This window comes from Penicillium crustosum (genome assembly GCF_028827405.1).
Source record: "Penicillium crustosum strain IBT 35664 chromosome Unknown utg000004l_segment0_segment0, whole genome shotgun sequence".
NCBI classification, from domain to species: domain Eukaryota; kingdom Fungi; phylum Ascomycota; class Eurotiomycetes; order Eurotiales; family Aspergillaceae; genus Penicillium; species Penicillium crustosum.
This window is the reverse complement of record NW_026623125.1, coordinates 2,446,581-2,472,587: the sequence shown is the minus strand read 5'-3', so window position 1 is coordinate 2,472,587 and position 26,007 is coordinate 2,446,581. Positions and strand designations below refer to the sequence as shown.

The following is a 26,007-nucleotide window of genomic DNA, read 5'->3' as shown; positions in this document are numbered from 1 at the left end:
CTATTTGACCAATGTAGAGCTAGCAGCACCGCACATGAGCATTAACACATATCTCGATATCTCGATTCCATACACAACCATCCGTATCTCACTCCATGCTGACCAAGACCTGTCAGGGTGTAAGGTTGGCCGAGGTCTGAACCCGAAACTTACTTCTCGGACAAATGAGGTATAAACTCCCTATTTTCATTCTTCTCTCATGCGCAGAACTCGGGTTACACGAATACCGGTTATAACTTTTCCCAGCCCCTAAGATGATAGAAGTGGGTTCAAGCAGGATGTACATCTTGTGTGGCGCATTCTCTATATCTATATTTCATTGGCTACTTAAAAATGCTTAGTCTGAAGATTTGAGTTAGATTTGTCCCATCCAGTCAAAATTGCTAAAGTACAAATATTTCTCTTCTTGGGCCTAACCCCAGCACCGCAAATACGTAAATAACATATCAAACATATCAAACAATCCATCAATCCATCAACTCATACTTCCACAGGTGACTGCATCCACTGCTTTGTCTTAGGATCAAGACACTCTTTCTCCGCCTCTTTCCACTCATTCATGACCAAATCCGCTCTCTCCCGTGACCTTGGCGTAATCTTCGCCGGGAACTCTTCAGGCATACACACAAATCCTTGCGTCAAGCGATCAGGATCAGGCAAAATGGGAGTTCCAGCGGCATCAGTTTCCGGCGTAATATCAAACGCCCACAGAATGCGCGACATGCCAAGGAACAGACTGCGCTCGGCAACATGGATACCGGGACATATACGACGGCCCGCACCAAAGGTGAACACATCCCGCTTCGACGGATCCGGGTTTGCCGCTGCCTCTCCGAAGCTCTGGTAGTCGTCGCAGTACCGATCGGGGTTGAATACCCGCGGGCTGGAATGACGAGCCGGGTCCATATGAATGCCCCACACGTTGTTCATCACACCAGCGCCTTTTGGAATGAAGTACCCCTTGTACTCATCGTCTTGTGTGACTGCGTGTGGAACGGCTCCGAGAATGGTTGTCGGCATCCAGCGGACTGTTTCTTTCATGCAGCCTCGTACGTACTGTAGTTCGGACAGGTCTTCCATGACGGGTAGGCGACTCGAACCTACTACCCTTTCGATCTCTTCTTGGGCTTTGCGTTGGATATCTGGGTACAGTAGCATGGCTTGGACGAAGGCGTATAATGTGCTGGATGTAGTGTCTGAGCCGGCTTCTAGGAGGGTTCCGGAGATATAAGCTGCTTGGTCGTCGCTGAAACCGTCTTCTTTCTGCGCTTTGTACATTCCTGCGGAGAAGCACGGCTTGATTGTGTTCTGTTCAACCTCTTCCTTTGCTCGTAGCCAATGGCTCAGATACAACGCTTTCTCCTTTTTGTGGAGGTCCTTTGCTTTCTGTTGTGCTGGGAGAAGAAATTCGGGTAGTTTCCGCAGCCACGGGAAGAAGTCAATGATCGCCGCTGTTCCGGTCTGGTTGAGATCTGCAAATTCTGAGAAGCCGTTGAACAATTGCATCATTTTCTCGTCTTCGTATGTAGGCGTGCGCCATCCGAAAACCATCGTGGTCGTGAGGGCATTGGAGTATCGTCGAATGTGTTTCAAGAATCCTTCAGGCTCCGTCAGGAACTGATACAACATTTGCCGGTTCTCCAACATTTGATAAGGTAGGTATTTCTTGGATGTTGTAACGTTAAGCAAGCCATGCACCATTTTTCGGAACTGGAATCAAGTTAGCACAAATATCCAAATGATAATGAGTAGTAATACATACCCCACGCCATGTTGATCCATAGCCCTAAAAATGGAAGAATTGGTTAGCTACGAGATACAATCCGAAAATCATTTTGCCTCCAGGGATCGCTTCACGGCTTACCATCATCAACAATCTGAGGTCACCGCTGCACAAGATCTGGCCAATATACAACTCTGGCCGGTGCGAATATATTCCACTTCTTTTATCCAAAAGCTCTTTGACTGCCTCATCACTGGACAGCACAATCAGACACTTGGTGCCTAGGATCAAACTGTAGATTGGGCCATATTCACGTGCCCATTTTTCAAATTGGAGATGGGCATCTTTAGATGGCATCTAAAGGCGACAAGTTAGTTCAAAGTTCTTCATCTGGAAGCACACCTTATGACATACCTGATGAATGTTCCCCAAAATGGGCAATGTTGGAGGTCCCGGGGGGTAATTCTTTGGTCGACGTCCGATTCTGAGAACGCGAGAAAGAAGCAGGACAACAATAGCTGCCCCTACTATCGCGGTAACTGGTAACATCTGAAATATTTTGGGATTCTTTTCACAGCCAAGTGAATCAAAGGTGCATTCTTAAGAAGAAGAGAAAAAATTGATATTGCGGTCCGAGTATCCCCAGAGATATTCCTTGCTTTATAAATACTGTGGCTTCGATCCATATTTTCGTGTTCTAGCATGGCTCAACCCCAGTATATTGGTCGATCTCGGAAGTCGGAGTGGGATGTGTATAAAGGCGGATGCGGAGGTGGGTGTCGGAGTGGAATGTGGGGGTACATCATTTTCACGAAAAGACCCTCCACAATTTCAATGGCTGTGGTAACCTATCATTGTAAAACAATTGATCATCGAAATGCTCTCGAAAGGGGGTTATACCAATGATGAGAGTTCGAAATCGAGTCGAATTTAGATCCACACCCCAAAGACCGGCAGTAAGTCCACTGACCAGCGGCAGATGATATTTTACTTTACGAATCGCTTCAGTATCTCCACTATATTTTCCCTTCTATGTTGGTACTCCCATTTATTCGTTAATACGTGTTAGATTCGCAGCATTGAGTATCTGTTCATGCAATAGATCGCCCCCCATCTTCAATTTTATACCTATCCTTGTCGGTAAACGGTTTAAAGTCACTTATTACGTATCTATCTAGTCGTGTATAACTATATTAAAAAGGGGGTCTATATAAATAGGATATATAGTAATCGCTCGAACTTACGGTATTATATATATCTAATTCTATATTCTATCTATCTAATACTAATATTTATATTATATTTAGGCTACTTACCTACCTACCTATAAGGCCTTTATTTAATAACGATTCGAAAGAGCCCAAGTTGAATTTATAGCGAATTTACGTCTTTTATTTAAAGTTCTTCGGTATAAAGACTTTGAAGATTTTATTATAAAGGCTTAGCTTTCTTGATAAAAGCTTACCCTTCTATTACTATTGTGTTACGCCAAAACTAGACGTGTTGAGGTTGATCCAACCATCGTGCCAGAGGTATTGATCCACAACATGTTGAAATCTTAGAAATTAATCAAAAACTTGACGGCTGTTCTACCAAGGTCTATTTTGCTTTTTCACCCTCGTCGGCAGCATCTCTTCAATAGTGACTCCTTTTCTTTGCTTGATATCAAGAACAACGTTTTGAACTTTCTTCAGCTCTCCATCTCGAACATGGGTTTCTTCGTGCAGTTTAGAGATCTAGCTAAGCATCGCTGATGCCATTTGAGTTTCAGGGCCTGAAACCAGCACACTGATGTGCCTGAAAAAGCCTTCCAGACTACCACCAATAACGCCACCTTTCTTTCCCCATAATAACTCCCTTCCAACACCAATATACCAACGCTGTCCGTCTATTCCGCTTGTTTTCGAACCACAGTGAGCCAGTATTATCCAGCTTTGGTTTCTTTTGCTGTCTGCCTTCACTGTTCCTTAGTGCTATCGCGTTGTCGCAGCATATGCTGTAGAGAATCATCGGACATCTGTCCTAAAACTTGTAGCGAGTCAGATCCCGAAATGATTCGTCTTGCAGAAATAAGATCTTTCAGCGTTGACACAACAGCTTGTGTACTCCTATCGCCGGTCGTTATATCCTCGAAATAGTTGGTTCGATTTTTGCTCGTTTCTTGAGATATTCGATCAAAGAAATTCAAAGATTCTTTGATATTTTCGGCCTCTTCTTGACTTTCGTTGTGCTCGCCTATTTTATCGCCCTGTGGCAGCGATTTTTGATAACGTAATACTCGGGGTTGTCCTCCTCGTTCATGATGGTGGTGTTCAAGTAGCCTCAACCTAGAATTAATGACCTCTCTCTCCGCAGAAGTCAAGGCTTGTGCGAGGATCAACAAAGGTATGTTGTTGTGCCCTATGGGTGATGATCCCACTTCGGAAATAGTTGGATCTCGAGTCATCTTCTCTAGCAAAGTGGACCTCGTCCTCTCTATATAAGCAGAAAATTGATCACAGATTTCGAGGCCATGCTGCGTGCTTTCTCTTTCCTCTTCCATCATCTGAACATTGATCGATTCCATTTCTCCAGAGGATAATGACTTCAATCTATCCTCAATGGACCGTAGATGAAGAGTAAGATCACATTTGGTGTCTTCGATGAGTTCGTTGTATTCATCAATAACATTTTTCGTTGTTTTGGTTAAATTCCTGGAAGAGTCAACAAGTGCCTAGTAAGAAAGCGCCCCCTCTCCTCAATATAGGACATAGGAAACGTACATATTGGCGTAGGCAAGGGCAATGGTAATTGTGGATTTGTAGCCTGAAATCATAGTCTGAAAGCCAACGATGTCTTCACCCATGTATCGCAATTTTGCCCAATCACGGATACTGAATTTGTTGTCGGTCGAATGTTCGGAACAATTTCTAATCAATGTGTTGAAATCATTGCATGCTTTGCAACATCGACGTAGGGGTCGTTCGATGATTCCACTATTAAGCACGGGGGCGGTGCTAATTGATTCTCGAAGGATATTTAGCACCTCTCCAAGGTCCTGTAGTGCATCTCGGAGATCCCGGATAGACTTTTCTCGATTGCGAAGGCTTTGAACAGTGCCGAATAGCGTTATGCTCGACTGAAGTGCCAAGGACACCAAGCCGGCAAGGCCTGAAGCGATACCAATAACCTCAGCCATTCTGAATGAGATGAAAGGGGGCAGGGCTGGGTTTGAGAACGATGATTAGGGAATACCAAGCTTGGGCTCTGGATATAAGCAGAGAGAGTGAGGAGATACGTAGCAGTTTTAGCTGCCTAGTTCTGACAAAGGTCCGACCGCCTTAAACTAGCTATTTTGGGACAAACTGAGAAGGCGCGTATTAATGGCTGATTATTGGACCTACTAAGGGCATTTGGTGTGACTGACTTGCAGATCACTCTGTTCCTGCCTTCGTGACCGAAATAGATATCTTTAGTTATGTGACCTCGGCGGGATGGCATCTTAATGAGTCATCAAGGCCATTAACTACCCCGCACCCAAAGCCGAATCGTCACCCAAATATTCCACGAACCATGAGCAACGGGAGCCAACATTCTGATATGTCCGCAGAGGAACAGCTCACTCCTACGATAAGGCGAGAAAATGAACGCCGCAACGTCTTCGAGGACGTCGTTGCAGAGGAGAATGTATTCCAATTTGTTGGCTCTACAAAGGGGCATACAACGACCGCAAGATCAATCATAGCGAAAGCATACGCGACCCAGTGTTTAGGGGATGCGTCCGAAACCACAATCCAGCAAATTTCAAAGGACCGCATCGGAATCACGGCGAAGAAACAACCTCCTCATCACCACCAACAACAACAACAACAGACAAAAATTTTCGATGGGCCCGGTCGCACGGTCGCTCTGTAGATTAAAAATGCCAGGTATGTTACCTCGAGATTCTATATCTTTTCCATAGATACTCTAATCAGAATCATCTTATAGATTAAAAGTATATAGGAGAGGGAGGGAGGAAGCGGGTATAAAGAATGGAGGTGGTTATTTGGAGAGGACCGATAGAATAGAGGAGGGGTCAAAAGTTGATTTTAGGTAGAGTCGTTTGGCCAATACTAATCAATAAATACCCTATTTCTTTCACTGTTTAAACAGAAATTGAACGAATTAATTAGTTTATTATGATAGAAATAGACGAGTGCAAACAATATATGCAAAATAACATCTATAAAGTCCGCTCTTTTTCCAATCTGTGCAGATATAGCTGATTAAGCAATATATATGTTTTTGTATAGTACCGTTATCATAACGGTCTATTGTTTTTCCGCTTTATAAGGACTTAAGTGTAATTTCTACCATATCACGTCCACGAGTATTTCACGAGCGAGCCGGCCACCCCACCTAGCTCCTACATAGTAATCATACCATCTTTACGACCAAAAAGGGCTTATTCCATAACAGCATATCAGATATCCGGGTCATATGTCACCAACTTATATCGATAATCGATTCTGTGACCTTCAATCAATCTTGTATGCCTAAGCCACTCGGAAATGGCCTTGAAAGACCATGCCAAACACAAAGTAAAAGAGTCGGAGTGCACACGAAAATAGCTGCGCAGTACATGAATCCATCGCAAAGTATTCGGTTGCCTCTGGCTGTGGATTCAAAAATCAAAGCCTAAAATAGTTTCCCAGATTCTCATGTACATTTATAATCAAGAAGGATTAAGGTAATTTTGACTTACTGATGTGATTTGCTTACGACCATCCGGTGGATCCCTTGGGACTTGGCATGTCAGCAACTTGCATCATGATTCATGCCCAGGTGCCCAGGTGTTCGATTTGAAAATCCGGTTGCCTTCCCAAAGGATCATACCTTTTGTTCTGCTATCAATGACTGATTAACATTGGGGGCGGCAGTCTCTAGGATCAATTTAATATTGAATAAAACCTATGTAGGTACGTCCATGGTTAATTACAGTTTCTTTTTAGGAGATTGTCGATTGCCCGAGATACTAGGTGTAACACAATAAGAGCAAAGCCTACATCCTACGACTTTCTGATATCTCAAAGCAATCGTGAGAGGACTCTTATAAGAATGCCCACTGTCATCAACGCTGATAAAGTCGGCTTAAGTCCGTGCCAAGACCACTCAGCCACCTAATACGTTATCATCCAATAAGCGCCAAGAGGTCATCCTCATGGGTCAAACTTGTAAACCTTGGGGAATCTAAATCCAAGCTAAATCCAACTGCAGATTACACAGTTAGATCAAAACTCAAAATAACCTTGGAAGCCTCTATATAATCAAACTAACATCCCCCCAAATCCTGTTTCTTGGGACCTGGGCACTTACCCATTTCAAAATTGGACTTCGAACCTTTCGACAGCCTCCCTATTTTACCGACCAGAATGTTCTTTCGACCTTTATTTAACATATTCTGTGTCCTCCTCCTCAGCTTTCTGGTTACAGGCGCGGCGATAGGCGCTCGGTCGGTGGAGATTTCCGGGTCTGGCAACACCCTCGAAGCTACAACTCAAACAATAATTCAACCACAACCAATCCACGATAGACCATCAATACCTGCACTTCCTCCGAGATCCGAACATGAAGATGATGGAATAATACCGGGGCTCCACGAAACAACAATCGACTGGAGAGAGGATGGGTCTGAGTCTCTCAGACTAGAATCAGAACGTGAGGCCGGGTTTCTTCCGAGTTCCCATCATGAGAGTTCCCACCACGAGAACGAGAGGTAAACGTTGTATCCACTTGCGATTAGCTAGTCGCTAACAGAATTTTCCAGTGATTACCCAACACCTGAGTTTTGGCCTTTGTTCAAAATATGTATCGTTTCAGCAATAGCGATTTGTGTCCTGAAGATAATCCGGGACTTGAAAAGATAACAATGTATAAAAAAAGAAAATCATGACATTTACTCATTTCTTGGTAGTGAGACATTTTAATTGTACAGCAGGGCCCATCTTTCAAATCTGGAAGGTCTGAAAGCCCATTATCAGATCATTGACCTGGCGCATACTAGTTTGGTCATATCGATTCAGAATTGGGTCCAGCGGACCCTCGTCAAGCGGCTCCAACTCATTCTCCGGCTTGGATGTGCCAGGTACTGCCAATCGATCTGCCATCAAGTGGGCTAGGAGCCAGTACTCGGGGGCATAGCGGGAGAATCCCATTCGTTTCCAGAGCTCCTCGGGTTGAATTTGAGGGTCTTCGATTGTCACATGTGGTGTGATTCCTTGGGGGAACGTCGATGAGAACAACTGCCAGATGTCTCGCCAGTTTCTGAGTGCATTTTGTATCGGGGCTCGGAGTTGGAAGCTGCCTACCGCGCTGCGGAACTGGAAGATTTGTGAATGGATTGCTAATGGTTACAGTATTAGCAAGGTTGGATCATGTAGTTTTGGATTGTAGCTTACCTGATGTTAATGCGAATAAGTTTAATGGACCTAGGGTAGCGAGGAGGTCGCGGATATTGACGGATAAATCGTCTTTACATAGTGACTCGAAGGACCCACGGAATGAAGTGGTCCAGTATAGACTTCTTGCAGGCAGGAAGAGTTGGATTTGGTGGTGGCATTGGTCTGCCGTTGTCGCTTGAAAGCAAGCTTCCGGTGTTGCCATATGCATCCTTATTTCTTTGATGACCATCCGCGGAGGGAGGTTGTTAAAAATGACGAATGCTGAATCTAGCAAAAAGATCCAAGTGAATAGACTATGGTTTGGGAGAGTATCAGTGGCTATTTCTTCAAGCGCAATATTGAGACTTACCGAATGAGTTCCTCTCTAGCTGCATATTCTTTCCATTCGAACTCATGGCGGCCTAGCTCGCTGTAGTTCAGATGTCTCGCCGCCGTAATGCCTATATCACGAGCGGTCTTTGGTACATTAATACACTGATGAGATACAGACTGAAAGGCACACTTACAGATACCAGAGTAGCAAAACGGTAACGTCGAATGCGACTCTTGCTAGCATCCGCACCCTCCCAATTCTGATAGAGACATACTATGTAGGCTGCTTGTACAGCCTGAATCTTGCGTCTTTGAATAGCTATGTTGCCAGATGATTGGTAGGTCAGATCACTGTTGAAATCGTCGTCAATGAAAACCATTTCTTCCACACAGTTGAACCAAGTGCGCGCATCTTCGTTGTCAGGCATATCTGGTGATACGCAAGCACCTTTCAATAATTAGCGTTTACCAGGCCTTACAATAGGAGGCTGTCTCACCGATTAGAGCCATTGCAGCTAGGACTGTTGGTTTCGCTGCCAGCATGTCGAAGGTAGGCCGGTGCACAAAGTTCACATTAGGATGCCATATTGCCCAGTAAAATCCCAGAAACCTTCTTATGTTCGAAGGAGAGAAGAATTGTAGACAGGCATCCCTGAGTGCTGATGACCAGTCCAAGGTGACGGAACTGTTGCGCGGTTTGACCGTGACCACTTCTTCGACTAAAAGAAGAATCTCATGAGTCTTCAAGGAAAGTGGGTCATTGAACCAATCCAGTGGTAATTCGCTGGTTGAACTTGTATCACTGTTACTTTCCAGAATCAAAGGAGATGGAATATCCATGCCTAAGGCCGGCGTTGACATTATTCTCTGCTGTAACTCAGACAATATTTGCTGGTCTACGCTGGCAGCGACTTGTTCTCTTTGCTCATGGGTGCCGCAATCAAAGCTTGACACTAGACCCGTGTTGCTAGTAAATTTGTCCAGAAAGTGCAGCGATTTCCGGGGGTTGTCACTAGAAACAGGTGTTTCGAAAGCTGCCGGGCCTTCGGAAGGTAATGCCGAAAAATCCGGCCAATTTGGACTGGTGTATTGCATAGGAACAGGATCAAAGAAGGTATTGGTCGGACTTGTACCAAAGTTCTGCAAGTCCTCCATAGTGAAGCCCCACGGCATCATTGTATTAGATGTCGATGTCGATGGCGGTGGCGGTGGATCCGTGAATTGGGTATTCAGGTCTTGATCTTTTGGCGGATCTTTCGTTGGGCTGCGCTGGCTTAGTCGTGATGAAGACCCTGTGTCTGTAGAATACCAACACTGGGCACCCTTTTTGGAGCAGCTGTGACATGGTTGATGGGAACTACAGGCTTTTTTCTGACGAACGCAACGATCGCAAGCCCGTCTTCGGGTGCTTGCTCTCGAGGTGCCGCCATCACAGGTCCGCAGATGTCGCTTCAAAACATCAGCGCGCTGGAAAGCTCCGTCGCATGAATTGCATTGGTATGGCCGCTGTGATGTATGGGAGCTGATGTGGCGGAATAGGTGTTCACGTCGCTTATACCGCTTGAGGCATAATGAGCACTCGTATTTTGGGGATTCTGATATCTCGGGGCTTCCTGCTAAAGGATATTCAGTTGACATTTTTGAACAAAAATCTTTTTTTGGTCCAAGTCCGGGGCAGTCCGGGGGAATGGGCGCGGGGAGAGCGGTGGGGCGACAAATGTTAGAGTTCTGCCCAGGTGGCGCGGCTGCGTTGATCGGTAATTGGGCGTCGGTCTATGATTCTTCACATTTCTTTCACATATGCCGACTACTCGGTACTTTGTTGCCTTATGCTACGTGATACATTATAGGTAATCCACGGGTTTTTCTGATCACCGGAACGAAAGAAGTAAAAAAGGGGGTATAATCAAGGATACTTTCCGGGATTCTACATAACTTGTATATAACTACTGGTAATCATACTACATACTTACCCAATCGTACTAAATACGATTACTACTTTCTCCTATTCTATGGCTTTCCAGATCTATATCCAGGGTAAAGATCCTACTATTTACCTTTGATACTATTACTTGAAGTGTGGCGCAGGTATTGATTCCACGTAGGTAGAGCTAAACCCATAATCGATCAACTTGTTATTGGACCCATTGACGTCATAGGAAAGCCCGATCGGGAACACTATCGGTGTATTCATTCTTATTATATCATTGTTATATTCTGATTGAACGATGCTCTGATCTCGTGGAAGTCATGCAGCCATCCTGTTTTGATTAATCAGACTAGATTACCCCTGGGGCCTCGGGCCCCTGCATCCAAACCGGTATGTTGCAGGCTAGAGCGCGAAGAGCGCGAAGAATAATAGCGATGATCCTGGAGTATCCTCACCTTGCCCAGGTGCTATATTGATTGCAGTTGATGACTGCCAGTATGGACCCTTCTCTACAATCTTATTCCAATAATCCAAAGCTCCTATAGCCTCTATCTCGTTGTCATTCAATTTCTTCAAACTAAAAAAGATATACCGTCAGGTGCATTTACTCTCACCCTGGCGCAATGCGATGGTCCTTCCCGATCCGCCCTAGCGTCAATATAATCAAAAAGAAGAAATCAAAAGCAAACATGGAAGAGAAAGATAACGAATGCACAACGTTGCGCCCAAAGCACGCGTGAGGTACATATTTCAAATACCTTGTGGGGGGCCATGTGATCTACACGGGTCGGCCCTTAGTTTTAAACGTCTGGCCGTGGGAGTTCCCCAATATTCAGGGAAGTAGATTCCATAGATAGACAACAAGGTTCAAATCCCGGCAGTACATGCATATGTACCTTGTATCACCCCTGAAACCTTGTATCATATAGTTCTGCAAGAACAAAGCATCTCGTGCCTGAACGTTAGGTCATGGCAATATTGGGATTGCAATATCTGCCTATACCTGCAGGTACCTCACCATTTCCACAAATAATTGATAACGATCACCCGGGTTCTAAGGCTCCAGGGCTGTAATTATAATTACGGAGTGAAAACAATATATTGATCACCTATAAACGGGGAGACGGTGGCCTTCATACCCCCAGTTCCTAGACCCGGCAGGACCATGGCAAGAGCCAATCCAAAAGTCTTGATGGAAACCTGGGTCACCACTGGAAGTGATGTGACAAAAAGCACTATACACCCACACGGGCTAGAACTCCATCGGCGTGTGGAGCTCGCCGATCATTGCTTGCTGAGGTGATAATGTTTGTAGTGATCAGCGGTTTACCGGGGCCTGATGCAAGTGATCGGGGTTTGGCGCGTTTGCGCCCTCGGCGATCCTACCTCCAGCTAGATAACCCAGTTACATCATCTGTACTGATCCTGTTCCTTTCCTCCGGGACTGCAGGGGTCACGAATACTACTGTGGGATTGGGAACCGTAAGGCTATGGTTCTAGAAAAAGCAAATATTCTATGCCGTCATTGCTTCAGGTGCCTTGCTTCCAAGATTGGCATGTGGCTTTCTCCTACTCATGTGGACAAGGGGCACTGGGCCCCGATTACCTGGTAACTGCCTGATTGAAAAACGTGTTTTAGAACAGCCCCTTGCCGACGTAGAATTATATGGATTACGACTTGAGGATTTTCTTAGTCAAGTAAAAAAAGTAGATATTCTTGGTAAAAGGTGGACTGTAATCGGTCTTTTGCTTGATATCTGTGGGCAAATCTGCCTTTATATACATGGAGAGAAAATATATATGCAATAAAATGAAGTCACAAGAATAGAAAAGATGTAGCCCCCAATGTACATATGTTGCCAATGTGTGCCAAAGAACTCCTCGCTGTAATGTCGCTTGCCCAAAAAAACAGAGCAAAAAAAGAGATACGCCTGGAAGAATGGAAACCAAGGTCAAACAAAAGAAAACAAGGTGGATGCGAAGTCGTGGTTATCGAGGCCTTGGCGCTGAGTATCAAAAGGTTCAAAAAAATAGTAGCCTCGTATAAGAGGACAATAGGATGTCGAGAAGTGAATCGCTGGTCGTTTGCATATTGTTCGAGTAGATCGCCAAGGGAACAGAAGAAGAAAAAAAATGAAAGAGATGCAGTTCATGCAGTTCGAGCAGTCGCCCGAGATCCTCGACGACTTTTTAAATCGTCTCGACTGAGGAGTCGGCGTAGTTTAGAAACAAATCGGCATGGTCGGCCATCTAGGGCAATGTTAGAACTAAACGCGACCGAAGGAAAAAATAATAATAGAGACAGGATTAAGCTTACCAATTCGACGCATGGACATGGAATCATCGATGGTCTGTGTTGTGTAGGCCGCAGCCCAATATCCCGTGTCACGGTAACCGGTGAAGGTGCAGTTGCTGGGATTATATTGTGGCTGCAGGGCTGCAACATGCGGGTAGAGTGTTGCCAATGGTGAGAGAAGCTCATCTGGCGGGGGTGACCGTCTGCTGTCGATGCTTCCTCGAGACTGAAAAAAAACATATAAGTTAGATTGATTGACTTATAAGTCAAGCATAGGTTTCACTCACGTAAAGCTCATAGTTGGTCTTGTAACTCATGGTGGGTATGGAAGTGGGTGGGTATTGCGTTGAAGTGGTTGTTTTTGTATATCACACAAAGTCGTATATGCAAGATGACGACTTGATCACGAAACCCTAAGAAAGATTCAAATCTGTGAGTGTGTTGAGTGTGTTGAGATGCAGGTTTGACCAGAAGCGAACCAGCCTGCATTTAAATCAAGTTGAAATGCTCAGCCGCAGATTTGGAAGCGGGGGAGATCAGACGTCAAGCTGATCCGCATCTAGTAGCCTAGTTTGATTTTTCATAGATTGGATTTTGTTATACCCGGGTAGTCGGGTTTTCAGACTAGATGAAGGTGAATGGCTTCATTCTCATTGGATGAGGTGGAGGGGCTGTCTGAGCGTCAAGGCCGATCGGTCGGGGTCCCCGATATGGGTTAAATCTCTATACGAGGACTCGTTTGAACTTGGATCATCCCTGCATATACCCACGAACTGTGCCATCTCGTTCTACTTTCCCCCCTTGCATCCTTTTTTTTTTTTTTTTCTTGTTCCACGTTGTTGATTTATTTTGTATTTTCTTTTATGGAGTCCAAGAACATGTGCTATAGATAGGAATAGATTAGACCATGGAAACCCAGAGAATAACTCGCAGATCCATGGATTCCAAATGTGATATGAGATCCACCCCCCGAACAGATCCGGGATCCTACATCTCAAGGTTAATGAATAACTATCAATCTGTTTAATTATTATTTGGAGGAGTGGAGCCTGAAGTGTCAGCCATGCCGCACAGGTCACGAACAGAGACTACCTAAGCGAGTACTCCGTATGTTAGAGAAGATTAAACACTAAAAAAGTATGGGCAAGTTGAGATCACTGATCTTCCGCTAGTTGTGAGGGCTTCCAAATCATTTCAGGGTGATCTAGGGCGAGATAGTGCGAGAGACTAGCCTCGAATGTATGGAACTATTGACACACTACTCCGTAAGTGATCTAGATCGACCATGTGGGCTGCCTGATTGAGACTAGTGGACAATTCCATTGTCGGTTCGGGACACAGCCACATACCCCTTGCTATTTGAGGATAAGCGCACGAGCCACAACTTCGGTCTCACCGTGGCTCAAACCGTGGCTCACCGTGGCTAGTGACAATATCTGTGGCTCAAGCTTGGTTTCTCTTCGATAGCTTCCCAGATCCACCCCACCCTGCCTTCACCTCCGAAAAGCCGAACTAGTCCGCCCTTGATCTTCACAGGTTATCGATTTTGGGCACCCTTGATGGCTCGGTCTTCCCCGTCCGCGCTGGGTCGCGGAGCTATAAGGCATTCGCCTCCCCCAGAATTATACACTATTCCAACTCAGGTCTAAATCCACTTCTAGTTTCAAACATTCTTACTTTGTGCATCCTATCAACAACATATGTCGACTGTCGAACATGTCACTCAGCATGCAGGGTTCTGGAAGAGAGTGCTGGGAAAACTCTCAGCATATCGATATGCGCGATCCTTATTCTCGCGAACAACTCGCTCAAAGTGAGTTCCTTGTTCCATCACTTCCCTGGCTTCCCTCTACTCCGGTCTTGCTTATTGCACCGGTTACACAATGATCAATATTCTGAGACTTTTTGCCCTTGTTCCAGGATCCGTCGAACGAGACGCTGAACGAATTTCGGATAGGCGCGACCGCTCTTATGAAGAGGGGATGACCAACCCAGAGGCTCAGTCGGTGTTGAGCGACGCCGAGTTTGGTCGCGTGGATCCCACGGGCTGGTTCCCACACTACAAGAATTGTGTTCAGCACTTCGTCGACTATAGCCAACACACACCCCAAGTGCAGTCTATTGCCGCGTTCATCAATATTCGACTACCCTGTCAGCGACCTTCCGAATCTAGCGCACCCATGCCTGGATCTACACCATCATCTTTTGTTTCGCTACGGCCATATATTAGACGGTTAATTGTCACGGCACAGGACTCACCGACGGTTATGCAAGGCTTCTTCGGTGGTGATTGGGAGGCTGGCGTGGGCTGTATCTACAAACAAGAACGGGTGAACTATATGTTCACGGCTAAGAGCAGTGGGTGGGCATCTACCAAGGCTGCCTACGACATTTCTCCAGATGAAGAGACTCCCTTCTTGAGGCCCCTGCGTGACCCCTCGGAGGATGAGATTCGAGTAGCCGAAGCACGGTGGAGCGAATGGCTGGCAATGGAGGATTGGATGGTCGGAGCGCGCAGTCCCTGGTAGGATGCCGCGGTCATGAGGCACGAATTTTCTTTTTTCTTTTCGTTTTTTTTTTTTCCTATGTTTCTCGTTCCCCCCAAAAATATAGTGCTTGTGATGTCATATCACAGTGGAGTATAATGACAAGGCGGTTCCTTTTTTTTCACTCTATGTGTCCTGGGGAAAGTTTTGGCAAACCTACAACATAGCAATACAGAATCATAAGCACGTTTTTTTAAAAAAAAATAAAAATAAAAATACAAAAGGGTTAAAAAATAATTCGTTTCGTCTCGCACGCTTATGCAGAGTTGACAGAGATCGCCCGCGGGTCTTGCGTCAGAATCGATAGTGCCGCACCGCCACAGCCACAGACCAAGGAGATTAACCTAAGTGACAAATACTTAAGCGACTCGGAGAAGTAGCGATTCATGCGTCGGACTCCGTGGTTTATTAATCGAATATCCTCAAGTCAGGTATCTAACCAGACTTAGCTAGACACAATTTAACCATGTCGTAGGAATCCACAAGTCTCTGACTCACGACCCCCCTCATGACTGTCAACCTGTCACTTGCGAATAAATTGAAGATCAATAGTCTTTTCTACAAGTTTATTATTTGAGATCCATTCATCGACCCGTGTAGAAATCCAGCCCCTCCCCTGAATCCAGGTTCCCGGGAACCCAACACATCCACGATCGGAATGGCGATATGCATCTACGAGCACGATGCAGCCACAATAATACCGGCACTCGTATCTGAACTGCCATACTCCACGACTTTGCTCCGGCGAATCCAACATGGAATCGCGTATCCGTATGAGACCGCCCACATACTGGCAACTTTCCCGCCCGGTTTAACCCCTGAGCCTGGACAGCCATGGCTGGCTGCGCGAGTGGATCTTTTCGCTGGCCGCACAACACAAGTGATCATCTACTCCAGCCTTGAAGCGGAGCACACGTCAATTCCGCCGATCGCCCCTGTCAGCGATAGTACGGAGATATTAAATGTGGGCTCAACATCCAATAATAGCAAGAACAATCATAATAATGAGGCCAACAATGCTGATACCAACACCACCAAATCCATTGTTTCCGTCTTTTCCGCCAACCCACCCGTCCTAGCCCTGGCCCGCGCGCAGCTATTGGCTTTGCTAGAATATGTCAAGACCAATCTGCTGCCATCATACCTATCATATTTGGCGAAGTCAGCCCAAGCCACTTCCGTGGCAGCTGAAACAACTCCTCCTGTATCGACATCCTCGGCGACCCCAAACAACACCAGTCCCACTAGTGTCCCCCTGATCCCCGCGCCGGATCCACATGCTTTTCTCATTGGCAGCCTTCATACAGGTCTATTCTCTCTTCTACAGCAATCGGGCTCTTACACCCTATCTGACCCGATACCCAATATCCGGGTCCATCGCTTCGATGATCCGCCTTATTACAAGTACTTTTTCCGGAGATCTGAGTTCAGCCCCGAGGCAGAGTCTGGAAGATCTGCCGATCTGCCGTTCGCCGATCTTTCCCTACCATCCGGATATAGGTTCCATGACCGAGAGGGTAGAGAGGGTGTTCTGAGTAAGCATCTGGATCTTGTCCAGAGTCGGACACATATCCCTAGGCCAAGGACTCAGCTATCTCAAATGCCCGGTATGGCGATTTATTTGGATTCTACGTCTAGTGGTGCTGATGAAATGCCTATTGCATGGGGATTCTTGGGTGTGGATGGAGCGCTGGCGACATTGCATGTTGAGCCAGAGCATCGGGGCCGAGGACTTGCGGTTCCATTGTCTAAGGCCATCATGCGCCGTGGAATGGCGGTAGATGGTGTTTTTGGAGCTGGAAGTGTCAACCCCGAGGATAGTCAGTCTCGAGAGCGTGTTGGAGCTTGGGCGCATACCGAGGTGGCTGGGTATAATAACGCGAGTCGGAGGGTCATGGAAAAGATTGGGGGTCAGATTTTGACAACTGTCACCTGGACTGTGATTGAGCTGCTTGATTAAATATTTTTCATCTCCTAGGTTTTATTTACATAAACGCAATATAGATGGTGGAGAATGGGGTTATGTACATAACTACGTTTGTGTATATCTGATGCATTTTACATCAGGTGACAATTTCAGGGGTAAATTATGTTTTAAACCGTTTTATAACTGTCTATTTAATATATTACGTACCGTCCATGTAGGGTTGAATTCCCCTAAGCAAATATCCTAGCAATGGACACTGAGCCACCGGGCTCGTTGAAACCAATGTAAATCATGATGCCCTTTGATGTTCAGACTCGGATATGCTCAAATGTTCACTACACTTTGGTAATCGCATTTTCTTCAAACTCAGTCGAGGGTTGTGAGCTCAAGTTCCCGTTCACTTTAGTGCTCCGGAGATGTTCTTTTGCTAGTGCAGCGTATTTACAACGCGCTCTGATCTTTGCACCGTAAATATAGAACAACACGGGGAACGGAAGGCAGGCGAGTGCAATAAATCCAGGAACGGCTACGCCCCAGTGGATCCCAATGTCCTGCAATCCTGTTAGCATGCGATATCACAAATTGCGCCATATCTTACACGTACATTGAACATGTAGGTGGTAAACAGAGGGAAGACACAAGCAAAGATGGACCGCATCACGGAGTTGGCAGCAAGTACTGAGGCGGCGAATATCACGTACGCATCAATACTAAGGATAGAGAGTCAGCCAGGTACCGGGGGTTAAGAAACAGCGGTTATATTACAGATAATTGGCGCAGCATATGAACACCATGACGAATCCTGCACCAAACGGAGCTCCGGCCATGATTGGAACCACCCAATGGATATGAGGAGAGTCGGTGGCGGCAAACCAGGCTAGCCCGACAACAATAGATACTCCACCCGCAATGACTGCGGGTAGACGACATTCTGGAGGTACAAAGCCGTCGGTTGCACGGTAGATCCGGACGTATCGTTTGTTATCCCAGCAAATAATGAGGATTCCGACGATTAAGCCTACCAAGACGCCTGTGAACCCGAGGCCTCCAACGCCGGCATTCCAGCCACGGTTTTCCTGGAACACGATTGGGAATGCAGCAAAGCACAAGTAAAGAGTGCCATAGATGGCTGACATGTAGAGCTTCGTAGACCTGTTAGTGGTTACCAAACTTTGGAGTAAGCGAGAGGAAGTTACTAACCGTCAGACTAAAAACAATAGGCTCACGGAATAGTAAAACCCACGGCCGAAGCAGCGCGTGCTTGACCAATTCCTTGAAAATGATTGGGTTCTTCGCATCTTCGGCAGTCAGATAAACCTTTGCGGTGGCTTGCGACAGGCGCCCAGCGCGTGCTCTTAACAATGCCGGAGCATATGTTTCAGGCATAAAGATGAATGCCATCAATGTTAACAACGCCCCGAATATAGCCAACAGGCCCATAACCCAACGCCAATCAGCTGCATCGCCTAGGAACCCACCAATGATGGGACCGAGAGCCGGCCCAATGAATGGTGCAAGACAAAAGACGCCAATTCCAAGTCCTCTGAGCTCCGCTTTAAACATATCTGCGATTTGACCTCCGGGAATACATAAGGCACTGGATCCAAAAAGACCAGTGAAGAAACGGAGGATAATGAGAGTCCAAACGTTTTGTGAGCCGCAACAACCAGCGGTAAAAATCGTGTATCCAGTATAAGAAAGGAGGAAGATATTGCGGCGACCAACGGACTCTGAGATGGGAGCCCACAGCAACGGTCCCACGGCATATCCGAGGACCATGAGCGAAAGACCCAAGGTAATCACCTCATGGCTGCATTTGAATTCAGCGAGCAGCGAGCCAACGGTGCCCGAGTATGCAGACGAGGCAAGGGCAACACAAAGTGTCATGGTTGCTATCAATGCCGTGGTACTCCATCGTAGGACCTCGCTATAATTCTTAGGGTTTTCGAGGTCATTCTCCAGCCACTCCACAATGTATGGGTCGTCTGACGTGCCGTTACCACGATAAGGAAAGTCAATGATCGTTTGGAAATCTGTCACATTGAGTCGCCATGGTCGTCTCGTCAATGCGTATTTATGGGAGTCATTCGGGCTGTGAAGCGTCTTGCTGAATGGAGTGAAACCCATGTTGAAGCTGGGGTTGTAAATATATATTGCGCCTAACCCTTGAACAAAAGGGCCTAGGGCAATATAAATAGAAAAACATAGTGTACTTTCCGCTACAAAACTTTGATTCAATATCGGTCATTTTGACGTTAATTTATACATACTCCGAGAAGAATACGTGATATCAAAGCCCTGGCAGTTGTGATACTCAGCAAAAATAGAGTTCGGAGCTTAAACTGTTGCCGAGGCCGAAGAAAGCGGGTCCTACACGTGACCCAGTGCTCGGAACCGGCGCCATTGAGTCTCCTTGGCCGAGTCGAACGTAACAACCTCTGCTCCTTTCATTGTTCCCAAGCCAACATACGTATCGGAGGCTCTTGATCCGTATTTCTGCCATGGAGAAGACAATTTCACCGCGGCGTGCATGCTCTGAATGCAAGTCAAAAAAGCTCCGCTGTGTTGCCAGTCGCGAGCAGCCCAGCGTCTGCCATAGGTTCGACTCTTTCTACCATAGCTTAATTTCCTTAGGGGTCGGACCTATATTAACTTGAAATCCAATCTTTAAAAGGTGTCATCAACATGGAAAGGACTGTACTTTCCCTGAAATACGCCCTCGGAAGCGACAGAGTCGATGTATGTGGGCCTACATTTGCGAGCTCGTATAGATGAAATCCTAAGCTCACTAGATAACAGTACATAATCGGATGTCGCATTTAGAAGAGATGATAGGTAATTTGGTGGACCGACTGCCTGATCGATCGCAACATCGAATTATGCCAGATATTATCACATCTGCAGCATTTACTGCATCGCCAGGGCTCAGCGAACCAACCTCCACGAACCAGGATCCTTTAACATGTGGTCTTGTCACATTCCCCGAGGCAGAAACCTTGTGCCAGACATATCAAAAGATGTCGCACCAGCACTTTCCCTGTGTTGTTGTCCCTGTGAGGCTCGGGGTGTTGGAATTGCAGCAGGAGCGACCAATGCTTTTGCAAGCCATGCTGGTTGTAGCATCGTGGCAAAACAACCCCCGACAGATTGCTCTGGAGAAGTTCTATGTGAAGGAGCTAGGGTCGAGATTCTTTAATGGCGAACGTAGCTTGGACATACTTCAGGGGCTATTAGTATATCTTGCATGGTGCGCGATCCCTTTCCTAAAGAAACTGTTTGCAATCGGCCTAATTGTTCAGGTATCATTTCAACGTGGCCGAGTCTGGACAATACCATGCATATCGATTAGCTTCATTGTGTGTGACAATGATTGTAGATCTTGGGCTCAACAAGAAGCCTCCACAAGGAACAACACAGCACGATCTGATTCTCAATTCTCAACCAGCAGCAGAACATATGACAACCCATCCACTTGAGTTTTGGAGTCATGAGGCAAGAAGGGCGCTGATCGGGGCCTATATCCAGTCAACACTGTATGCATCGTAGGTCCGCGATTACTGAGGGCTTACCCGCTGACACAGAATCAGATGCGCACTCATGTGCCGAAAGCAATTACCAATTGCATATTCCACCTATATGGAGCAATGTGCCTTCTCTCTTCAAGAGGATAGCGAGGTGGACACCGACAAGACGCTGATACACTTCATTAAGCTGCTGCGAATTATGAATGAAGTCTATAGTGTCTTTCAATATGGTGACCCTGACCATAGTCTTTCGATGGGTGATGATAAAGTGCAAGTGGTTGTGAAAGCTCTCGAAGGCCAGCTCCATTCGTGGCGGGAAAGCCTTCCACCTGAAATATCCCAACACGGTGGGTCTTCATTGCCTTTGCGGTTGAAAATGGCGGTTAAAAGAAAGCTGACTTAGAGTTATAAGCACAACTTAATACGTGGGGTGACTTAGCAGGGGCATACGCGCACGAAATTGGGCTTCATGGCAACCTTCGGAATCAGCCCTTTTCTGCGACCCGGGTGACCATTATGTTCGATTGCCTGGGTCATGTGGAGGACTATATGAAACGTGCCTTGGCGATATCGGTGGACGATATGCAAACATGGACTGCTTTTGACTGGCGACAGCTTACCTATACGATCATGCTAGCAAGCAAAATCTCGGTATCAATCGATATGATTGCCTCTGATAAAGAATCCACAGCGCGCATTGCTCGGTTGGATTCTTACCTCGGGGTGATATATACACGAACACAGGAACTGTTCTCCATGACCAACACGCCGCAAGGACAGACTCATTACTTTCATCGGTTGTTGAATCAGTGGAAAGGTATCCGAAGTTGGTACCAAACAGTACTTCAGAAGAGAACTGCCACCCACTTCACCGAGCAATCCAGCCGATCCACCAGCGATACATCGGTTCAGCCCTCGCACGATACTTCCAACCAAATCCAAACGACTCCTTTCCGGCCCCCGCAGACTTTGGATTCTTGGCCGGATGATAACTTTGGAATACTACCGATATCGGCCGCTGACTTCATGATGCTTGAATCTCTCGAATACCCATAACGCTTGTGGCGGTTCTCCCAGTCGGATAAATCAGTGCATTGAGTGTCATTATCGGCTTCGGGCCTTCCGAGTTAGTTAGTGAGGGGATATTACAAACTAGGGAGGATTGGTAGAGGGTGCTTATACTAATTAATTTTTTAGCAGGTAATATTATATTCTGAAGTTAGATCCGAGTATAACAGGCCGTACTTATTCTGGAGTGTAAAAAAAAGTCTATACATAAATATACCTTTCAAAAGCTCCATTTTCATTTTAGTTGAACGCCATCAAATGTGGATAGGGGAAATGTCTGTCAGATATCGGCACTGGAGATAAGTGACTCATAGTAAACATTGTCCCCAGATATTCCCAATTGGGTTTAGCGGCTGATCGGTTGCCGGTTGATTCCTCGAGATGCAGGGAGAACTTCACTTCAAACTTCTCTAATTTCTCTAATTTCCAAGCCAATTGACCAATCTCCGTTCCTTCAAAATGAGTAACCCTAAAGGCGTCGCTGAGAACATGCTCTGGGGAGGCCGCTTCACCCGTGAGTACCCCAACCCCTCCATCCCACCAAAAAACCACTGACTCATACAAAAAATCTCCAGAGGGCCTTGACCCCCTTATGGTGCAGTACAACACCTCGCTCCCTTACGATCGTGTGTTCTGGAAGCAGGATATTGCCGGCTCAATTGCTTTCGCCCGCGCCAACACCAACTCCGGCATCCTCACACAACAAGAGTTCGCCGAGATCGAGCGTGGTTTCAAGCAGATCGCCCAGGAATGGCAAACAAACACTTTCGTCGCCAAGGAGAACGATGAAGACATTCACACCGCCAACGAGCGCCGTCTGGGCGAGATCATTGGCAAGGACATTGGTGGCAAGCTGCACACCGGTCGGTCGCGTAATGAGCAGATCGCCACGGATATGCGCTTGTGGCTCCGTGATGAGCTCCGTCTGATCGAGAGCCACCTGTCTGATTTGATCAAGGTCTCCATTGCCCGTGCTGAGAACGATATCGCCTATCTCATGCCCGGCTACACCCACTTGCAGAAGGCCCAGCCCGTCCGCTGGTCCCACTGGATCCTGTCACACGCCACTGCCTTCGCTAGCGAGTTGGAGCGTTTGCGTGAGGTGATCCGTCGCGTTAACAAGAGCCCTCTTGGTACCGGTGCCCTTGCCGGTAACTGCTTCAACATTGATCGTGAGGCCATGGCCAAGGAGCTTGGCTTCGATGGCTTGCTATACAACTCCATGAACGCTGTTGCGGACCGTGATTTCGCTATGGAGACCATGCAATGGGGCAGCTCGTTCATGCTCAAGATTTCCCGCTGGGCCGAGGATCTGATCATCTACAGCAGTCTGGAGTTCGGCTTTGTCCGTCTGTCAGATGCCTACTCGACTGGATCGTCGCTCATGCCCCAGAAGAAGAACGCAGGTAAGTTTAGACTCCGTCTTTTTTTTTTTTAAATATGAAGCAACATACTGATATATGTTCCGCAATTTAGACAGCCTGGAGCTGCTCCGCGGTAAGGCTGGTCGTGCCTTCGGCCAGATGGCCGGCCTGATGTGCACAATCAAGGGTCTCCCCACTACCTACAACAAGGATCTGCAGGAGAGTGTTGAGCCAATGCTCGACCATGTCAAGACTGTCAGCGACAGCATCCAGATTGCGACCGGTGTGCTCTCTACTCTCACTGTCATCCCCGAGAAGATGATCGCCGCCCTGGCCCCGGAGATGCTGGCCACCGAAATTGCGGACTACCTTGTCCGCAAGGGCGTGCCTTTCCGCGAGGGACACCACATCTCCGGTCGTGTCGTTGCTCTGGCTGAGAACACCAATGTTCCCATGGACACACTCTCTCTGAAGCAGCTCCAGGAAGTTGACGCCCGCTTCGACGCTGATGTCCAGGCTTGCCTTGACTACGAGCGTGCCGTCGAGCTCAAGGATGCCATTGGCGGAACCAGCAAGCGTGCAGTCCTCGAGCAGACCGGCGTGCTGAAGAACTTGCTGTAAATCTTTGGATACGATATATGAAGAAAACAAATGTTAGGCTTTCGGTTAGACAAAAATGAATGTATGAATTGACTTGTTTAGGTGGATTCCAAAATAAAAAGTCTAAGCGATGTAGTGCTAATAAAGGAGGGAATATCATTCAACATACCAATCGGACCATCGTTCAAATCTCATCAAAACACTGACGCCGGGGCTCCAACCCTAACATGGAAACAACCAGCATTAACCCCCAAAATCAAAATCAAACCCAATTCCTCAAGTCCCCCCTCTTGGGGTCATACTCATCCTCCCTGACGGAGACTTAATTTCGTGTCCAGGGGCGCCCTCTTCTGCCTCATAAGCAGGCGGAAGGTCAATATTACCCTCCGCAGCCACAATATCTTCTTCCAAACTGCGCTCCGCGGGCCTAGGCCTCGATCTGGACGCACTGCTCCTACGTGCCTGGAGATTGGAAGTATGGTCACTTGTTGTGATCCCAAGCCCATTCCCCAAGCCCCGATCCTCCGGTCTCCCAGCATACTGCATAAAACTCATAACATGGTCTGTCTCATCACGCTCAGCCCTCCTTCCCCTTTCCCCCTGGGCCTGGGACTCTCCAATTTCCATGCCATTGGAGTATCGATCCAGATTCGCGCCTAGGACAACTCCCTCGGCGGTGATGATCCGTCCAGCTTGGTTTCTCCTAGGACTGCTACCATTGCTATTGCTATGGCCGTGGCCGCTGCCGTTGCCGGTTCCTCTTGCTGAGCTTGCACATGAACTAGGCATAGGCGCCAAGCCAGGCGATTCCCAAGATCGTGGATTAGTCCTTGATGTGGTGCCATTCTGCTGTCGCTGTCGTTGCTCTATGGGTACGTTAATCAGCTCGCTCTGGGAGTGGGAGGCTAGTTCGGCGCGCAGCCGATGGAAGCACGTGTCTGGTAGTTCTGGGGTATAGCCTGGCCGGGGAGGGACTGAAGCGATGAGCTCGCTTGGGTGCGGTTTGGTTGGCGGGACTGGAGGCGATTTGTGGTGAGAGTGTGAGATAAAGTTTGGTGAAGATGACCCTAATGCTAGCTCTGGCGTGAGGATTATGCTTCCCCGTATGTTATCCGGGGTAAATGGGGAGACTGCGCTCAATGAATCTATTTTTAAGGAAACGTCTAGTATCAGTGAAATGTTATTTTGCCTCGCTGACCAGTTAGTTATTGGATGTGTGTGCTCACTATTTGTTTCGCTGTCTGACGGTGATAGAGCCCCTTTCATTTCGGATGCATTTGCTCGATATTTTTGTTTTAACCCAGATGGGTACCATGAAACAAGAGTTGAGCCTTTCTTGCATTTCCCATATTCTCTCTTGCGACGACAGCAACAGAAAAGTAGAACAGCACATATGACCAAGACCGCAATCCCCCCAATAACACCGCCGATGATTGCGCCCAGGTTTGAGGATGGGGCACTTGGGGTGTTGGATGTCTCCGAGCCTGTTGATGTTTCTGAGGCAATAGAGGAGGCCGCCAAAGAAGGAGAAGATGCAGTCGTAGACAGATCTATTGACAGGACGGTAGTTGACCCCGACGGAGATGGAGATGCGGTCGTAGACGGATCCGTTGACAAGACGGTAGTTGACCCCGACAAAGTGGATGTAGAGGAAGTGATGGTTGAAGTGGTGGTGGTTCTCGGCACATTAGGCAACAAACCGATGACCCCAGCTGTGGTCAATGAGAGTGTGTCATCTGGACACATGCCCGTCGTACACGGATCACTTGAGCAGCAACCGCGAAAGTTGCCTGCAGTGCAGACATACCACAGCTTGCTCCCGGTGCAATCATTAGAGTCTCGAGGGATGATAGACTCGAGGGGCTCGAGAGAATCTATCTCAAACACCATCCTCAAATATCAAGTCCCATGCACCGAATCCAAAGGCAACTTGGTCAAATCGCAAGACACAGCAGTTATGCTGGATAGCACAAGCTTGAACGACTGGAGGCGAGAGGTCTCGTTCTTTCAATGAGATTCGAGGATCTGCCAGCAGGAATGACAATAGAGGTTACCTGGGTCATGCCTCGACAGATATTCTTGCAAGAGCCATCCATTGCCCTTCATGGAGAGCAGGACCCTGTTCCCGAAAGAAGCCGAAAAGGGTCCCTTTGTTGATGATGCGGGTGGCAAAGACATGTTAATTTATAGATCCTGGCAGTTCGTATGTCTGTCACCAATGGGCTTCATCTGTGTAAGGTTGGATATCTTTGGCTTGTGTGGATAGGCTCTTCGGCTCTTTGACGAGTCATGGCT

General features: G+C 47.0%; 12 protein-coding genes across 12 annotated transcripts; 6 read left to right on the top strand and 6 right to left on the bottom strand.

The window, feature by feature from the left end:
* Positions 1 to 480: 480 nt before the first annotated feature.
* N7487_009973 (cytochrome P450) lies at positions 481 to 2,272 on the bottom strand (the record flags this gene model as incomplete). The annotated part of the gene is made up of 4 exons (XM_056877703.1): positions 481 to 1,710; positions 1,763 to 1,786; positions 1,865 to 2,080; positions 2,138 to 2,272. The coding sequence occupies 4 exons, from the start codon at positions 2,270 to 2,272 to the stop codon at positions 481 to 483; spliced, it is 1,605 nt and encodes a 534-aa protein (XP_056726283.1).
* Positions 2,273 to 3,680: 1,408 nt separating this feature from the next.
* Positions 3,681 to 4,901, bottom strand: N7487_009972 (uncharacterized protein; the record flags this gene model as incomplete). Its single annotated transcript, XM_056877702.1, has 2 exons — positions 3,681 to 4,416; positions 4,486 to 4,901. The coding sequence occupies 2 exons, from the start codon at positions 4,899 to 4,901 to the stop codon at positions 3,681 to 3,683; spliced, it is 1,152 nt and encodes a 383-aa protein (XP_056726282.1).
* A 374-nt stretch (positions 4,902 to 5,275) lies between these two features.
* N7487_009971 (uncharacterized protein) lies at positions 5,276 to 5,617 on the top strand (the record flags this gene model as incomplete). The annotated part of the gene is made up of 1 exon (XM_056877701.1): positions 5,276 to 5,617. One exon carries the CDS (start codon positions 5,276 to 5,278, stop codon positions 5,615 to 5,617), a length of 342 nt encoding a protein of 113 aa, XP_056726281.1.
* Positions 5,618 to 7,692: 2,075 nt separating this feature from the next.
* On the bottom strand, positions 7,693 to 10,095 carry N7487_009970 (putative C2H2 transcription factor; the record flags this gene model as incomplete). Its single annotated transcript, XM_056877700.1, is given in 6 exon segments — positions 7,693 to 8,087; positions 8,143 to 8,438; positions 8,495 to 8,619; positions 8,652 to 8,717; positions 8,733 to 8,887; positions 8,937 to 10,095. 6 exon segments carry the CDS (start codon positions 10,093 to 10,095, stop codon positions 7,693 to 7,695), a joined length of 2,196 nt encoding a protein of 731 aa, XP_056726280.1.
* A 2,482-nt stretch (positions 10,096 to 12,577) lies between these two features.
* Positions 12,578 to 13,000, bottom strand: N7487_009969 (uncharacterized protein; the record flags this gene model as incomplete). Its single annotated transcript, XM_056877699.1, has 3 exons — positions 12,578 to 12,637; positions 12,691 to 12,909; positions 12,971 to 13,000. 3 exons carry the CDS (start codon positions 12,998 to 13,000, stop codon positions 12,578 to 12,580), a joined length of 309 nt encoding a protein of 102 aa, XP_056726279.1.
* Positions 13,001 to 14,183: 1,183 nt separating this feature from the next.
* On the top strand, positions 14,184 to 15,211 carry N7487_009968 (uncharacterized protein; the record flags this gene model as incomplete). Its single annotated transcript, XM_056877698.1, has 2 exons — positions 14,184 to 14,496; positions 14,584 to 15,211. The coding sequence occupies exons 1-2, from the start codon at positions 14,384 to 14,386 to the stop codon at positions 15,209 to 15,211; spliced, it is 741 nt and encodes a 246-aa protein (XP_056726278.1). The 5' UTR covers positions 14,184 to 14,383.
* A 676-nt stretch (positions 15,212 to 15,887) lies between these two features.
* Positions 15,888 to 17,189, top strand: N7487_009967 (uncharacterized protein; the record flags this gene model as incomplete). The annotated part of the gene is made up of 1 exon (XM_056877697.1): positions 15,888 to 17,189. The coding sequence occupies one exon, from the start codon at positions 15,888 to 15,890 to the stop codon at positions 17,187 to 17,189; it is 1,302 nt and encodes a 433-aa protein (XP_056726277.1).
* Positions 17,190 to 17,491: 302 nt separating this feature from the next.
* On the bottom strand, positions 17,492 to 19,283 carry N7487_009966 (MFS transporter; the record flags this gene model as incomplete). Its single annotated transcript, XM_056877696.1, has 4 exons — positions 17,492 to 17,707; positions 17,761 to 17,866; positions 17,922 to 18,298; positions 18,357 to 19,283. The coding sequence occupies 4 exons, from the start codon at positions 19,281 to 19,283 to the stop codon at positions 17,492 to 17,494; spliced, it is 1,626 nt and encodes a 541-aa protein (XP_056726276.1).
* A 752-nt stretch (positions 19,284 to 20,035) lies between these two features.
* N7487_009965 (uncharacterized protein) lies at positions 20,036 to 21,736 on the top strand (the record flags this gene model as incomplete). Its single annotated transcript, XM_056877695.1, has 4 exons — positions 20,036 to 20,360; positions 20,533 to 20,689; positions 20,744 to 21,027; positions 21,093 to 21,736. 4 exons carry the CDS (start codon positions 20,036 to 20,038, stop codon positions 21,734 to 21,736), a joined length of 1,410 nt encoding a protein of 469 aa, XP_056726275.1.
* A 471-nt stretch (positions 21,737 to 22,207) lies between these two features.
* On the top strand, positions 22,208 to 23,733 carry N7487_009964 (argininosuccinate lyase ARG4; the record flags this gene model as incomplete). Its single annotated transcript, XM_056877694.1, has 3 exons — positions 22,208 to 22,262; positions 22,324 to 23,154; positions 23,225 to 23,733. 3 exons carry the CDS (start codon positions 22,208 to 22,210, stop codon positions 23,731 to 23,733), a joined length of 1,395 nt encoding a protein of 464 aa, XP_056726274.1.
* Positions 23,734 to 23,988: 255 nt separating this feature from the next.
* N7487_009963 (uncharacterized protein) lies at positions 23,989 to 24,978 on the bottom strand (the record flags this gene model as incomplete). Its single annotated transcript, XM_056877693.1, has 2 exons — positions 23,989 to 24,857; positions 24,939 to 24,978. 2 exons carry the CDS (start codon positions 24,976 to 24,978, stop codon positions 23,989 to 23,991), a joined length of 909 nt encoding a protein of 302 aa, XP_056726273.1.
* A 163-nt stretch (positions 24,979 to 25,141) lies between these two features.
* N7487_009962 (uncharacterized protein) lies at positions 25,142 to 25,726 on the top strand (the record flags this gene model as incomplete). The annotated part of the gene is made up of 1 exon (XM_056877692.1): positions 25,142 to 25,726. The coding sequence occupies one exon, from the start codon at positions 25,142 to 25,144 to the stop codon at positions 25,724 to 25,726; it is 585 nt and encodes a 194-aa protein (XP_056726272.1).
* Between the last annotated feature and the right edge of the window lie 281 nt (positions 25,727 to 26,007).